The sequence below is a fragment of the Pempheris klunzingeri genome, chromosome 22 (assembly GCF_042242105.1).
Source record: "Pempheris klunzingeri isolate RE-2024b chromosome 22, fPemKlu1.hap1, whole genome shotgun sequence".
NCBI lineage: Eukaryota > Metazoa > Chordata > Actinopteri > Acropomatiformes > Pempheridae > Pempheris > Pempheris klunzingeri.
In genome coordinates this window covers 19460101-19475586 of record NC_092033.1, presented here as the reverse complement: position 1 = coordinate 19475586, position 15486 = coordinate 19460101, and the positions used below count along the sequence as shown (strand labels likewise).

General features: G+C 41.4%; 1 protein-coding gene across 4 annotated transcripts in view; it reads left to right on the top strand.

Moving 5' to 3' along the window:
• osbpl8 (oxysterol binding protein-like 8) overlaps positions 1-15486 on the top strand; it is a 77015-nt gene that overhangs the window by 44406 nt on the left and 17123 nt on the right. For all 4 annotated transcript variants that reach the window (XR_011585897.1, XR_011585896.1, XR_011585898.1 and 1 more), the window contains one exon: positions 14943-15016. Coding sequence is in view for 1 of the 4 variants with exons in the window: in XM_070853587.1 (XP_070709688.1) it covers positions 14943-15016 (74 nt within the window). In the remaining 3 variants the exon portion in view is untranslated. The remainder of the gene's footprint in view (positions 1-14942; positions 15017-15486) is intronic.

The following is a 15486-nucleotide window of genomic DNA, read 5'->3' as shown; positions in this document are numbered from 1 at the left end:
ATGTCTCGTGGCTTTCTGTGTTGTACTTTCATATGTGTGCCTTGTCTGTGAGGTGTCTCTCATGAGGATAGAACGAAGATCACACCAACGTAAAATAGCTTTTACTCACCAAAGTTGTCATGTGGACAGATACAAGAGCCTTGATTCTTCTGTTCCTCAGAGTGTCTGACTGTTCCTCCAGTGAGTGAATACATCAGAAGACGCCTGTAGGCCAGTGCTCAAAAAGCCTCTTTGTTGCAAAGCTAATCCCAGGCTTACAGGGTCTCCTTGTAGCCTTTAGGTAAGACGAGATATGTCTGTCTGCATGTGACCTACTGTCTGCAGTGTGTGTATCACTTGCACTGCATGGTGGTGTGCAGCTGGTGGGTTACTGTGTCACAGTTTGTCTGCAGCGTGGTCATGCTTTTTGCCTGACAGGATGTTCCTTTGAGCTTCACTGCTCGATTAATATTATTTTATTGACTATAAATTTATGAATGACTACAAAACAGTTTTATTGTCCACCGGTGGCAGGTTGTGACGCTGTGTTCCCAGCAGTGTTGTGATAATCAAAAGGTTCATTGCTGATATCAGCTGAAAATAAACAGATTATCAGCTCAGAAAAGCTTTGTTTTGTTCTGAGTCATTACACAAAGTATCGGATGGTACCTTTTATTCAAAGATTTCACATTTGCCAGGGTAAGCTTGCTACAATTTATTTAGCTAACAGTACATCTGGATAAACAAGACTGAGACTCTGGAGCCATGCTAACAGCTCTATGAGGCTGTATTAAGACACAGCAATGCTTTTAGCTAAATGCTAACATCAACATGTTACACAATACCAATGCTAACACTAATGTTGAGCACATCATGCATGTTAGCATGCTATCATTTTGAAATTAGCACTAAGCAAAAAGTTCAGGCTGCTGGGAATGTGATAATTTTTACAAGTATTTCATTCAATTTGAGACATTTCACTCAAAACCACAAAATTCAAATCTTAGTGGCTCCAGAAGAAGCTAGTCATTAGAATCCATTTTACAGGCACCACGGATGTCTGTACTTCATTTCATGGCAATCCATCCAGTAGACGAGATACTTTGTGTGTGGGTCAATATTGAGGACCGACTGACTAACACTTCCATCTCATCACTAACATGGCTAATAAAACTGGACACAGCACTGTGTCTGAAATCAGGTAATCCTTCAGGATGCAAATCTAACTACAGCTTTGGCTGTCTCAGTGAGAATCAACACCTGTGTTGGGTTACTGCTCAGGCCAGCTGTAGATCCTCACTCAGCTCGCACTGGCCTGTTTGGCACAGCAGCACTCCTTATACCTGACACCACTCACCTGATACACATGAGACAGAAAGCATCAGAGAGAGTAGATGTGGTGCACGAGTAACTCCATCCGGCCAGTCAAGCCCAGGAGCTGATATTCAAACAAAGCTCTCATTTGTCCAGCCTGTCCCTGTGACAGGAATGCTTTTAGAGAAAGGTGGATAAAACTTTAAAATGTCATTTTAGGCTGAATAAAATTTTAAAACTAGCAGGAATGCAGAAGGCTAAAGCTGTTGGTAGGAAGGCAAGAAGCAGGAATGAATGACAGACTGTTTACAGCCGGTTAAGGCCATACATACAGTTCACTGAATGAGCTGTGTTTGTTCAGCCAGTGAATGTGGTGAGGTTAGCATTTTCCACAATCAGAACTCATTAACAACAGTCAGTCCTGATTTTACTGAAAATAACTTGATTGATGACCCAGATGATGACTATACTTAGCAAATGTTTCTCAAGTGCCTCTCCAATGCCATTGGACCAGCAGAAATGATCTTTTCCTCTGCAAGCAGGCTAATTAGGTCTGGGACATGTATTACACATCCAGAACATTACCTAATTACCTGTGTTAATTAAAGTACATTCCAGTGAGGCAGGCAGAGCTGCTTACCTATCAGTGTTAAAATTCATCACTTAGCTCATTGACAGTTGTTTTGGAGGGGGCTACACTGTTTACCTCTCCAAGCTGTCTTAGATGAAACCTCTCTATGGACAGTCGCGAGCAAGGTTTGGTATAAAGTAAAATAGGACAGCTGAATGGAAGGATCAACAGGAGACAATGTGGCTGGCAGACCGGGTTTCAAAGATAACGCCAAGCCTTTTCACTTCTACATAGATACAGTAACCACTGGTGCCCCCCCAGAATCCCTTTTCAAGTTATGCTAGCTTGTCACTTGTTATGAACCAGCCTGATGACCCTAATTATGACCTTAAGACTTTCACGGCCTTGCCTTCAGCAACTAATCAAGTTTCCCTTTTAAACTACATAACATGGCCACTTACAGCATGCAACAGAACATCATTTCTCAACGGGGTCTGGCAAGGTATCCAGATATACCAGAATCATCACCAAAGCCACAGCTGGATTTGCACCATTGAGAGAACTTCTCCAGGAAACCTTGTGCAGTCAGAGTAGACCACCACCACACCGGGCTCTTTTCCATATTGGACTCAATGTGAATCTGAATTGCCTCCAGCTGTGACAGCTGAATACTGGAAGTACAGAATTTGACAGCATGGAGATGTATATATCGGATTAAATCTAGATTTTGATTGATCAACTTGTTGAACCTGTTTGTTGTTCTGATAAGTAGCCTGTGGTGGAAAGTAATTGGTTTTCTTTACTTCTGGTGTGATTAAGCGCTTCCTTCTGTCCTCAGTAGAGCTCATGTTCCGTGATTGTGTATGTGTGTGTGTGTGTGTGCAGTCACAGTTTACAAGCTGTATTACTAGCACATTTAAAGAATAGTGTAATTAGAGATAGAGCCCGTACATACAGTGTCTTAAAGGGACATTTCACAGCTTTTAATGTGGATATTCAGTTACAGTGTGTGGTGTATGCTGGCCATAAACACAGAAACCTCTTAAGGGTCCATGTGGTGAAAGCAGTGTTCCTCTCTACAAAGCTCAACCCACAGTGCCTACATCTGCCAAAAGGTCTTGCATTGGAGTTTGTCAGGGGTAAAGCCACACCACACCAGCCTGGGGAACGGCTGCGTTTGCCATGCTGTAAGCCTACAGAGGGCTGGCCCAGCTGTCTGTCTGATGAAGTCACAAACACAGGTGGCATCATCTGTGCCGCTATCACACACAACAGTGGAACAACAGCTACAATTGGGCACATAGTGTTATTCAAAGCAGTGCTTGCCAATGTTCTCACAATGACTGTGCTAACTAGCTGCTGTTAGTACCCACCTAAGCTGCACAGTGTTGGTTCTTCAGTGTCTTTTTTTCTTGGTAACAAAGAGTCATGTACAAAACATTCAGGCTGTAAACGAACCACAAGATCCATTTAGTAGCTGTTCAGCAGTTTTCAATCATCTCACATGCTCTTCATCAGCTTGCTCAACTGCTCTTCTCAGGGTCGAAAACATGAATTTGAGCCTCAGCTTGGAAGCCGACATGGTCAAAAACCATTAAATGGGACATGTTCAAATCCAACTGGACAAACTATCTGCTGATGATGACCATTGGATTTAATCAAAAGCTCAGAAGAGGTCCAAGATGGACCTTTTAGTGAGGCCAAAAATGACTTAAAACCTCAGACTTAAGTATGCATCAAGTTAAAAGGCAAATCTATAAGGTAAAAGAGCTGCATCGCAAAGTATGGAGTATATGCTTCACGTTCTGGTACTCTGATTTGATAAAGAGATGTCATTCTGTATTCAGATTTAATAAAGCAGATAATAAACAATGGAGCTAGAGGAGTCAGTGGTCCTCTGTCGTCACACAAACCAGCACTTCCTCTTAACTGGCATCTTTTGGCAAGTCAAGCACTGAATGGTCAAACTGTCTCCAGTAGTGACTGATTCTGGTGGGCAACCGGCTCAAAGTATAACTTGACGGCTCTGTTTCTACTCCCAGTAGCTCTGCTGTTACCACCCAATCTTGTTTTTCTCCAAAACATGATTTTCAATATCCCCCGTCTGTTGTGAGGGAAGAAAAGGCACTTAGCCAAAGCTTCCATGTATGTTTTCTGTCCTCCCTTGATGTCATGTTAGTGATGGAACAATATTGAAGAAATATAAACAAGAATTGTAGACATCATAGATTCACCCCCCCAGTGACTAATCTGTTGAAAAGCTGTGAGGTGTCCCTTTTCAATCTTAAATCAAGAAGTAAGAGTGCAGGGAGAAACTGAGCAGAAGAGAAAGATAAGATGTGGAACATGAGGGGCTATTTTCAAGCTAAGATGCAGCTCTCCTACCCATCCGGAGGAGAGGGAGAGGGAGGGGCTGAGCTTATTCGTTATTAAGTACTTACAGGCTGCTGCTTTCACACACACTCACAGAGCAGAGAGTGAGAGTGTGTGTGAGGGAGAAAGGGAGCAGTAGGCTGAAGGGAGTATAGAGGAAAGCAGCATACTGCACCGGTACCTGGTGTCTGAGCTTCTCTGTGTGTGTGTGTGTGTGTGTTTGTGTGTGTGTGTGTGTATTGGCCGGTATTTGCTTGGCTCACTAACTGCGTAGGACGGATCGAACTGTTTCCAGACCCCCCTCGACCTTCTATCCTTGAGTTTCCTTACTACTCCCCCACCCCTCCTTCCCTTCCTCCTGCACAACGAGGGAGCTCCTGTCGGCCCCATGATGAAGGAGGAGGGCCTGCTGAGCCGCCGGCGCTTCTCCACGTGCGGCGGGACAGCTTCGCTTCGACCCCCACACCCAGATGGACGCAAACTCATCCGCAATGCCTCCTTTGGGGGCTATAATGAGCTGTCACCCATCTCGCTGCCAGGTGGGTGTATGACAGTGGGGAGATGGAATTTTGTGAAGCCTCGTACTGGGAAGTGTTGCTGGTCCCTTGGTAGGCTGATGAGTGTGTTTTTAGCAGTGGGCATGAAAAGCGTTTGGACTGATTGGGGGGAAGACGGTGTGTCAGATAGTTCTCTACTATGGCTTCTTGTTTTTGTTCAGATGCGCTGTTGACCCTTTGTAGCTTACATTAGATGACTCTTTCAAACTGAAAATGATCAGAGGTCTAGTGATCAATATACTGAAAGCTTGTTTGGACTCAACGGACAGTGTGGATGGATTCAAACTAGGTTTGGATGAGGTTGGCTGGTATGACTAACAGTATTTCACTGCTCCTAAGTTTCTCCACATTGTTCATGTTAGCAGAGAGAAAACTTTCTCTTACTCTATGTACTCTATATTTACAAATCCATTAGAATCATTTCTCACAGATAAACACAAATAGAAGAAACTGCACATATAAAAAGTAAATAAGTAAATCTTCTCATTCATAACCTGTAAGGCTACTGCAGCTATTGTGCATACATTTCCATTTTGTCAAGAGGATGAAATGGTTTGGACATGTTTGTGGACACAGCGTCTAAGCTTCAAGCCTCTGGGTGGGAGTTTCTCATGGCAGCTGCTGAGTGACATCTGAGGGCTGGTTGCTAGGAGATGTGCTGTCAATGTCTGGGGTGCCCTACTGACAGGAGCACCTCATGATCATGTATTTTATGAATGCAGATGCAATATATTTTTCCTCTTTTTCAACAAGCCCACACAGTGTTGCTACTAACTGTGATTGAAGACATGCGTTCCTTTACAACATCCATTATTCAGCGGCTGTTAAGTTTCTTTTCCATTTTGAAAGTGTAAACTAGCAAGTGAAGCTGATTTTATGTAGCCTGCGTAAGCTGTCTCTCTGTCATGGTTCCCCATTTGGGGACAACAAATGACCAGACTATCAACACGAGCGGCAAAGGATAGTCCTGTAATCTCAACTCTGCAAATGCTACCTTAAATATTTTCACATGTTGCTACAATTAAAAATAAAAGTACACAGTGGACATCGTGTGTGTGTTAAGTCTTTAGAAAAACAACATTTTAATTTCACTTCAACTTTTAGCAAAGAGGAAAGGATACATTTTTTTGGTGGTAACTGTTGGATGTGGGATGTTTGTTTGTGACTCCTTCAAGGACGCTCCTCCTCCTCTCACCCCACCATCATAAAACAAAATGGTTAAGCATTGGGGCTGTTGCCGTTTAAAGAATCCGGTGCAAACTGATGAATGATGGTGGCTCAAGCCTCAGCTCAGCTGGCTTGTTTTTGCTCAGGTTCTAATGATAGATTTATGAGAGTGCCGTGATAATCCTCGTTTTTTAGAAGTACACCAAATCTCACAGAACATTAAATCTGTTTAGTGTTCATTTAAAATCCCTACCTCTATGATCTTTCCTTTGTTTGTCCTACTGAAAAGGGCACAAACCTGGAGACAGACATCTGGCAGTCCCTGGGGCTTTGACAGAGTGGATGTTCTCTGTTCCACCTTCGTACATGACTGTTTTAACCTTTATTAATCAAGAAAAGGCTGACTGTGCACAAACATTGCCACAGATTTACACAGCCCAGTACAACCTCAATCCTCTGCTGTTTGTCAGTGAGCAGCCCAGTCACATATGTACCTTGCCGAAGGGCTTTGTAGCAGCAGTTGTTGAGGGAGAGGAGATTGTTCGTCATTGTCTTTCTCTCCTCAGACCTTTTCCGTGTCTGGGGAGTCAGGCTGGTGACCTTTTGGCCAAAAACCCACTTCCTCCCCTCTAAACTTGCACCTCTTGCAGCAATACAAATAACTTAAGCAGCGTGACATTGTCTGCGTCGTGGTGAACTTTCAGTTTCAGCCTTTGTTCCATTCAACCTTATTGTAGATGTTTTGCTAACAGGCACCAGCATCAACAGAAACTGCAGGACAGCTGGTGCAGGCGAGTTGTGCTTACTCATTTTCTTGTTTCTTTTTACCCTTTCTGACTTTTTATATTCTATCTCCCTAGTTTTTCCACAATGGAGTCTGCTGACAATTGTGCCTACGCATACTTAGCTTTAACATATTCAGGATTTGTTCTCTTTTAGGCTGAAAAACTCTACTTTGTGGTTATGCTTGCCAGTCAGCAAATTGTCCCTAGCCATTTCATTTCCTAATGTTATAGGTACTGGGTATCTTGTACAATTTTTTCTTTACTAGCACTGATACAATGCCTTGATAATTATATATTATCTGCCCAAGAGTAAGCATGTGAAATGCAAACAGAATCGGACCTTGGGCAGAGCCATGGGGAACACCACAAGACGGAGTTAAAATTGATGAAGCATAGTTATGAACATTAACTGAAAAACTCCTGTTTGAAAGGTAAGTGGAGAACCGTTCCAAGGCTCATCTAGAGATACCCACTAGCTGCTTGTCTCAAAAGCAGCAGTGAGGTCCATTAGTACCAACAGAACACTCTCCTGTATCACTGTGCATCAAGAGATCATTTGAGATTGAGAGGAGCTGTTTCTGTTAAGTGCAACAGAAATCAGACTAAAACTTGTCAAAAATGTTGTGGTGTAAGCTGCTTAGCAACCACTCTAAGACCTTAGCTGTAAAAGGTATTTTAGAAATAGACCCGTAGTTCTGGGGCAAAGAAGGGTCGTGATTTGTTGTTTGAGAAGTGGTTGAACAACTGCATTTTTGAAATAAGCTCAGACATGACCAGATGTCAAAGAGCTACTGATTTTAGGGAGCACACAAGGACCAAAAGAGCCAATGACATTTTTGAAGACATTAACTTGGAAACTGAAATTATTACTTTTTTATATTCCATTATATACCAATTGATTGATCAATCAATAATGAAAATAATCATTAATTGTGTCAGAAATAAATCTGCTCCACACTAACTTTCGGTGTGTAAGATACATTTCTCTGAAAGTACTTTGATGGCTAAACATTTGAATGCAGTTTGACCCTCTTAAACCCTCTTCTAAATATCAAAAGATGGGACACCAGGTCATTGCCTGCAATATTAAAAGGGCCAAGGAACAGGGCAGCATCTGACAGCGCCCATGAACCCAGCCCGGTGGGCTATAAATAAAACCCCAACACAAAACAGCAGCCATGGTAATACAACCTGTCTAATGCCCCTACTCTCCTCCAGACACATCCTGTCTGAAACATCACCCCTTCCAAGAGATAATGTGGTTTTGTCTTGTCAAGCTGCCTGTGTGGAGCCCTTTTAATGTGGATTGGACCACTCCATCTCAGTTGTTGTTATGTTTGTCAGTGCAGTATTGTGACAGGCTGCATTAGAAACAGGTTTGAAGGCCAGGAGCGAGGCCTGGAGATTAAAATCATCAAGGCAGGAACAGGTGTGGGCTCAGCTCTGCTGGTTTGAAACTCAGAATTTTTGATACCCGAACAATTTTCTGCGATACCCACAAAAGCACTTAATCCCAAAGTGGTACAGCATTTTGTGCAATTACGGCCTAATGTTGAATGGATACACCCTTTCATGCAGACTGGGCACTTTTTCCTGTGTTGTTTACTTTGCTTCCTCTGTAGCCAGGAACAAACAACGAGGGAAATTGATTTTGAAGTTGAAAATAGGGCTTTTATAAAGCTAATAAGGGAGTGGAAAAAGCTGTAACCTTGTTGTCGACAATTAGATGCAATCATGGTTCATGTTGAGGTCAGCATGACTTGGCATACTGCATGCTGGAACATTCAGTGGAGGCATTAAAGATAACGTAAGACGAAGGTTTGTGATCACCCAGAGGAAGTGGTGCTCTACAGTTGCAACGAAGACAAGTGTGCTTTTGGTTGGATAACAAGACCTTAAGAGACATTCAAGACTCTGAAATTATGTTTACAAAATTATTAAAGTTTTCTTTTAAAATGGAACTCAACCAATTTTACACAAGGACATACAAAATCATATTGCAAGCAGCTAAATAGTTGATATGTGTCAGCCAAGCAGAGCTTTCCATTAAAGAAGGAAGACAGCTTTTAGGTGTTGGCTTGAAGTTACAAGTCAAGTGAACTGTTTAACTCCTGCACCAACGTCTCCACAACAAATATCTGTACTTTGATTACACCTGACAGATATGTACTCACACTGTATTACATGAAATAAAGAGATTCATTGTTTGATACTGGCTACTAATTGGATCGACATCTAAAATGAAGGGTGTCAGTGAAAATCCTGTTATGTCTCTGGACTTTGATCTGGCATCTGTCAGTTTTCATGATTTTTTACCCATAATAGTAGAGACACTGTTGCCTGGCAAGTTTTCCACAGTCACTCAGGCAAAAATCACTCCCAAAGATTGATGTATTGTGAAGAATAACTGGGCTCACAGCATTTCCCTCCATTTGTTGCCATGGTACCCTTCACTTTCCCTAGTACAGCAGTATTCAGCAGAGTTATACATTGCTTTTGAAAGTATAAGCATCGTCTTCTTTTTTTATTTTAATCAGTCTAGTTCTTCACTCATATGAGCTGTAAATAAACCAGACTTGAATGAAGAGGGTTCAGTCTGTGTTGTGGTAGGAACTGAAGACACCAGCAGCACCTCCGCAAGGAGCGTCCCAAAAAGAGATAATGAACTCCCGTTGGTAAGAGAGGCAGCTTCAGTGTTGAATTAATTGTGATTGGGAAGAAATGGTTTCAGGGTTGAGGTGCTGAATGTCTAAAATAACCACAGATGATGGCAAAGCATGCTCTCAAGTGATGTTTCAGGTGACTTAGAAGTGAAACTGACGTCCAACCATGATGGCCTCTGTTCACTTGTTTTATGTTGCTGTGTTTATCCCAGCAGAGATACTTGCTCAGCCAAACCTTTACCTTCATAGATAGAGAATGACCATTGCTACACTTACGCTTCATACGATTGCAATTCCATGTCAGCAATGCAAAAGTTCATATTCTTCTCAATGAAAATACAAAATACGTGTTTACAGAAGGTTTATGTACATTCCTAGAATATTTGGTATGCAAAGGATTGAACTGAATTGAGTGTTTTTGTCATCATCATTTCTCTTTACTTTCACTCCTGTTATTGTGTCCGTTGTCCAAGGCACTTGGTTCAAAGCTCTGGGGGATCTAGACTGTACTTGTTTTCTGAGACAGAGCACTAATGTGGAGAGACATTCTTTGCAGCAGCATCCAGCTCCTCCTCCCTCAGTCTCTTTACTCTGTTATGTTCGATGCACAGTGAGATCACTGCAGCACCAGTTTTTAAAAGCAAATGCCTCAGTCAGTCTGAAGCAGGGTGTGAGTCATCTGCAACTTCAACTGTACACACGAAGAACACAAACTTGCTGCCTGACATTCATTCACATGAAGCAAGGGTTACATGTAGCCGATTTTCACACAGCATGACATGGAAAGCTGTACTGTTCATTTTTACAGTTCGTCCTTGTAAAGATGTTAAATCTAAAAAATAAAAAAAAAAGAGATCAAATTGAACCAGACTTGTGCTGTAAGTTACTCATTTTGCTTTAATCCAGTAGAATCTCCCAAAGGATGACTGTTATATGTTAAAATTCTCTTTGATCGTTTTGCACTTTTTTTCCGAATGATGTCGTATCTTTTGCTTTTCATGCATGGGTAGGTTTTGCATTTTGGAGCAGTTTCTAGTTAGTTTGCTGTGAGAGGTATGGAATTGACTGGCCACTAACAGGAAGCAAGGCTTTTCTTTCTGTTATACTTTGTGAATTTCACTTCAAACATGGGTGTATTACAATAAAATATTGATTTCGATGCTTTTTAGTAGTTAACAGTTGTGAATAGAGTATTCTGCATTCATTAACAGCTGTGAGTAAAAAAAGATGTCCATCCCTCGTGTATACCACACCACAAACGAAGCAGATGGGGATGACGACATCCCAGGAGTCTCTGTCTGTGAGACTGGACTTTGACCTTAGCCAGCCCCAGTGGCATATGTCAGCAGTGCCACCATTATCATTGTGACAGGTTAACAAAAAACTCTGCCAGCTGATCTTTGCTCCTCCAAGCCATTCCCTGAAGCCTTCCTTTTTAAGATAAAATACTTCATACTACACTGCTAACGCTATAATTATCATGGCAGTTTAGCATGTAGCCTACTTCATGTTGATCACATGTTAGGTCATTAATTCAGCAGCTAACAATATTCAGAGTCACTTTATTGGAAATACAATGAAGAAAAATCCATCATTTGCAAGAACATATTCCAACCTTTTCTTTGTCCCTCAGTATATGGCCTGTTCCAGTCATTGCCCTTAACATTTTGAGTAGTCCAAAAAATCACCTAAAAGGTTCATTCATTAGGATTAAGATTATACAAGAAACATGTATCAGACCCTGTTGGATTATTTTAGAAGCTAATGGTTTTTAATGATGAAAGAAATGTTTAATCGGAGTCCTTCCAAAAAGCAGCACCTGTCTATAAAAGTGACATATTATTTCAACACTATTTCTTTATCAAATGATGAATGAACTTGGCTTCTTTATCCAAAGTAGAGAAGACTTTGGAAACTACTTTCAGCTTTATCATTTTTCATTGTGTCACTAAGCCATATTTATTTGATAAGCTGCCACAGGCCTTAGGTCTAGCTTCTCATACTATAATGAAATCCCTCAGTTTGCAACAAGTTGTTTTCCTGTGTGTATTCACATTTGAGTCTCTGAGAAGTTTTACTGGAGTGGAGAGGTGGCAACTTAAAAGTGTCTCAGATTGAAATGGGACAGTTCATCACAGTGGACTACACTAATTTAGTTTGATTGCTTGATTTCAAATTGGAGGGCCAATAAGCATGTACATTAGTTAGTTTGTTAGCACAGTTCTCATTCTTTTACTTGAAAAGATTTGACCAACAGTTGGAAGTTACTGTGGACACAGGCAGTAGGCGACCACGGTGCAGTAACTTTGAGAACATGGCAGGCATTAAAAATCAGCGGGTCTGTTACTTTGAGAACAACAGATGCATCTATTTCTACTGGGACTGTATAACATTTTAATTAACTGAGTTATTTTCAAGGACCATCCACTTTGCTCCCTATACACTGAGATTCAGGGAACAGGAGCGATGAGCTGTGTAACCTCTTGTGTTTGCTATAGTGGATGAATTGCCCTTGAGTTGTTTTCCAGCTGAAGTTGGCATGGAGATGCACCTGTCAAGTGGGTACAGATGGTATGGTGGGACCATGTACCGCTGAAACTAGATCCACATTAAAACAAAAGCAGCACTCATAAGGCAAGACGACTACATGCCCTCATTTCCTCTTGTATGTCACTGGAGGTCTGATGTTGGATTCAGTCAGCAAAATGAACAGACAAGTGTTTCTGGTTCCCTTTTAATTTGATGCATGCAGGTTGGCATTGGAAACGAGAGGGGTCTTTCAGCTAGTCTGTTTGGCTTCACGCTTTCATGGCACCAACCATTCAAATAGTTGTAGTGTTCTCCAACAAGACAGACATGTATGCAGCTGACTCTCACTCAAGTAGCACTTTTACTGCACAGCTGTTGATCTGTTGCACCTTTTGTTCAACCCCAAGATGCACTATTAAAGAGGTTGTTGTGTATCAGTCCATGTGTAGTAGCTAGTTAAATGAGGGTTGTTGAAAGACATTACTGTAAATTGAGAAATCAGGCTAGAAGAGGCAGCTTGATGAAAAGTGGATATGACAGAACCATGTCTGCAGAGAATTACTCCAGTAATGTTCTCAGCATCACATTGCTGTTATTAAAAGTATTCAAGCATGGAGTTTGAAACTTGTTTTTTTTTCTCTGAAAAGAGCCATTTAAGAATTCATGATCCAAGATGTGTCAGAATGAAAGCATGCAGTAAGAATACATAAAAAGGATTTGGGCCACTGCAAACACACAGCTATTTTCTTTGCTGATGGAACTCAGCAGTGCCTCACCGTTCTCATTGCTAAATACTGGTGTCCTGTGGATGGGAGACAGAAACTCTAAAATATTTAGACCTTCGGACCACCAGTGTCTGCAGGGGTCTCAGTGGGGAGTCTGTCACTAAGGTTACACTAATTGGTTAGAGAGCGGTTTGTCACAACACTCCATGTGTACATTCAACTACATACAGACACATATTCATTGTTGACGTTGTACAGGCTGATTACTGTCTTCACAGAAATACTAGTCCTTTCTCCCTCACTGGAACAGTTGTTGTCATAGCACTTTTCATACTATCAGAATGTAACACAAGGTGTTTCACACTGGATCCCATCCACACATAAGGCAGTCATGACTTTGTAAGTCATTACTCAACGTATTGAAGTGAGTAACAGCAGAAATAAAGGGTTGTGTATCAAAAGAAAAACAATCCATAGAATAAAATATACAATAAAAGGATATACCAACAAGTAAACCAGAATTTAAATAAATAAATGCATTTTGAATAAAAGCCAGACTATTATGTAGGTGTTCATGTGTTTCCCGCTGTCCCAGTCAGACCGTGAATCAAACCAGGAACCTCTTTTCAGCAGACTTAGAGCTCAGCTCAGATCAGGTAGTTGCAGTCGGTGCCAGTAGTGTCCATCCAGATTCAGTGGCCAGCTTCCAGTTGCTTTGAAGGGTGGCGTGCTCCCGTGACCAACATTATGTAATGAGATTTCATTCAGCTACTCAGATGTTTGGACTGGAGAGCCCTGAATAGCTTTTCAGACACATTTTAGATCCAGTGACTAGTTGATCTCAAGTGAAAGCGAGAGGGTTCACAAATGACAAACAGCCAGTTGTATAGAGCAAACTGGATTTACTGCAGTTAATTCTTTTTGTTACTGATTATTTATTCAAGTGATTAATACTTTCTTTGTCTGTAAGATATAAAAGAATAACATAATATAACATCTGATGCTGCTCATGTGGGGATTCTTGAATCCTTAATGTTGAATTCCTGAATCGTTGGGTCTCTCTCTAATTAAAGAGTTTGGTCTAGACCTGCTCTTTATGGAAAGAGTCTGGAGATAACGCTGTTATGAATTGGCGTTATATAAATATTTTTAATCGCGATTAATCACATGATTTTCTGTGATTAATCACATTGTTATGCGCAAAATTCAATAATGAATTCAAAAGTAGTGTATTGCGCACTTTTATTTTAAAAGTACTGCTGTATGAACAAAAGTGCAATAACATTTGGTTTGCAAACACTTTAAACAAATAAGGTGCTTTTTAACAGCAGGATTCCCTTCACACAGTAGCAGTTAAAATATTTCTTGTAAATCTCAACTTAAATCAAATCAAATATAAAACCAAAGCTATTTGCCACTGCCAGGGCATTAACGTTTTATCTAGTTTGTTGTAGAAACACAAGTTACCCTCAGAGTCCAGAGCCACGATCATAACATTAATAATAATAATTAATACAAATAAATTTGGCTCTATCAATCTGGAAGAGATTTAAAATGAAAATGTCCATGTAAGAGTTTGGTACCTTTCTCCATTTTTCTGTCCCCGCCAGTTCTTTTCTGTTCCGGCTCATGTGAGCGCTGCAGCAGTCTTAGGCCCACCCCAAATGCTCTCATTGGTTGAGATGCGTGATGACGCCCATCTGATCAACATCCCACCCCTCCTGTGACCCACGGTTTTTCATGGATCATGTGTATTCAGAGCCAGTGAGCAACGGACTTCCAAAATAATAATAAGGAAAACAACTGCGATAATAACGCGTTAACTTGCCCAGCCCTAAAGGATTGATTGGTTGGTTGGTTGATTGATTGATTGATTGATTGATTGATTGATTGATTGATTGATTGATTGACTGATAACAAAAATCAGTCCAATCATAACATCTTATCATCCATGGTGATCTTTGAATAGCTTTTTTGGAGTAACTAATAGACCAGAACTCAAAAATATTTTCAGTTTCAGTTTCCCTAATCCTCACATTAGGTCCACTGGAACCAGAGGCCATTTACTTCATTGATTAATTTACAGTCTGTTTGGCTGTGAAATGTCTGAAAATGGTGATATGGCTGTCTGTGTCCCGGAGCCCAAAGTGGCATCACCCACAGCACTGAGCCTGCCTGAATTCACAGCAGCTTGGCTGTCTGTTGGAAGGGGGTACCGTAGGTTACCTGGAGAGCGATGAGCAAAGCATTTCTTTATGCTGCTGTGTTTGTTGTTCCAGGTTTCGAGAGAGGGAGGGAGGACCTCTTGCCTCTGCCTTTGAAAGAGGATTCACATTCCATATCTAAGAGCAAGGTAAGAAAAGTGGCCCCACTGAGCTGATGGACTGTGAGGGGTGGGTCATTGGTGTGCGTGTAGTAGTGACCCCAAAAGAGTTACTGCACATGTTCTTTCCTTTTCCCAGTCTTGCCCGAGGCGTGAGATAGCTTACATTGAGATGACTCGCACATCATATACACTGTACACATGGTTTATCAACTTCAATTCAAAATCTCCTTTCAAAGGAGCTCAGTGTGGAGGAGGCCTGTCTAGTTTATCTGTCGACGTCCACATCAAATATGTTGTCAGTACAGACGTGGGTGTCTGAGCGGAGACTCTGAGTCACAGCAGACACACTTTGATCACACAGGAATCCTATTACATTTTTCTTAGGATTCTGTGTTTGAAGACGTATGACAGCACAATCATTGCAGAGATTCTAAGCTGTCTACCAGCAAGGCTTCCTAAAACCAAGACAAGAATGTGACGAGTCCTTATCTCTGGAC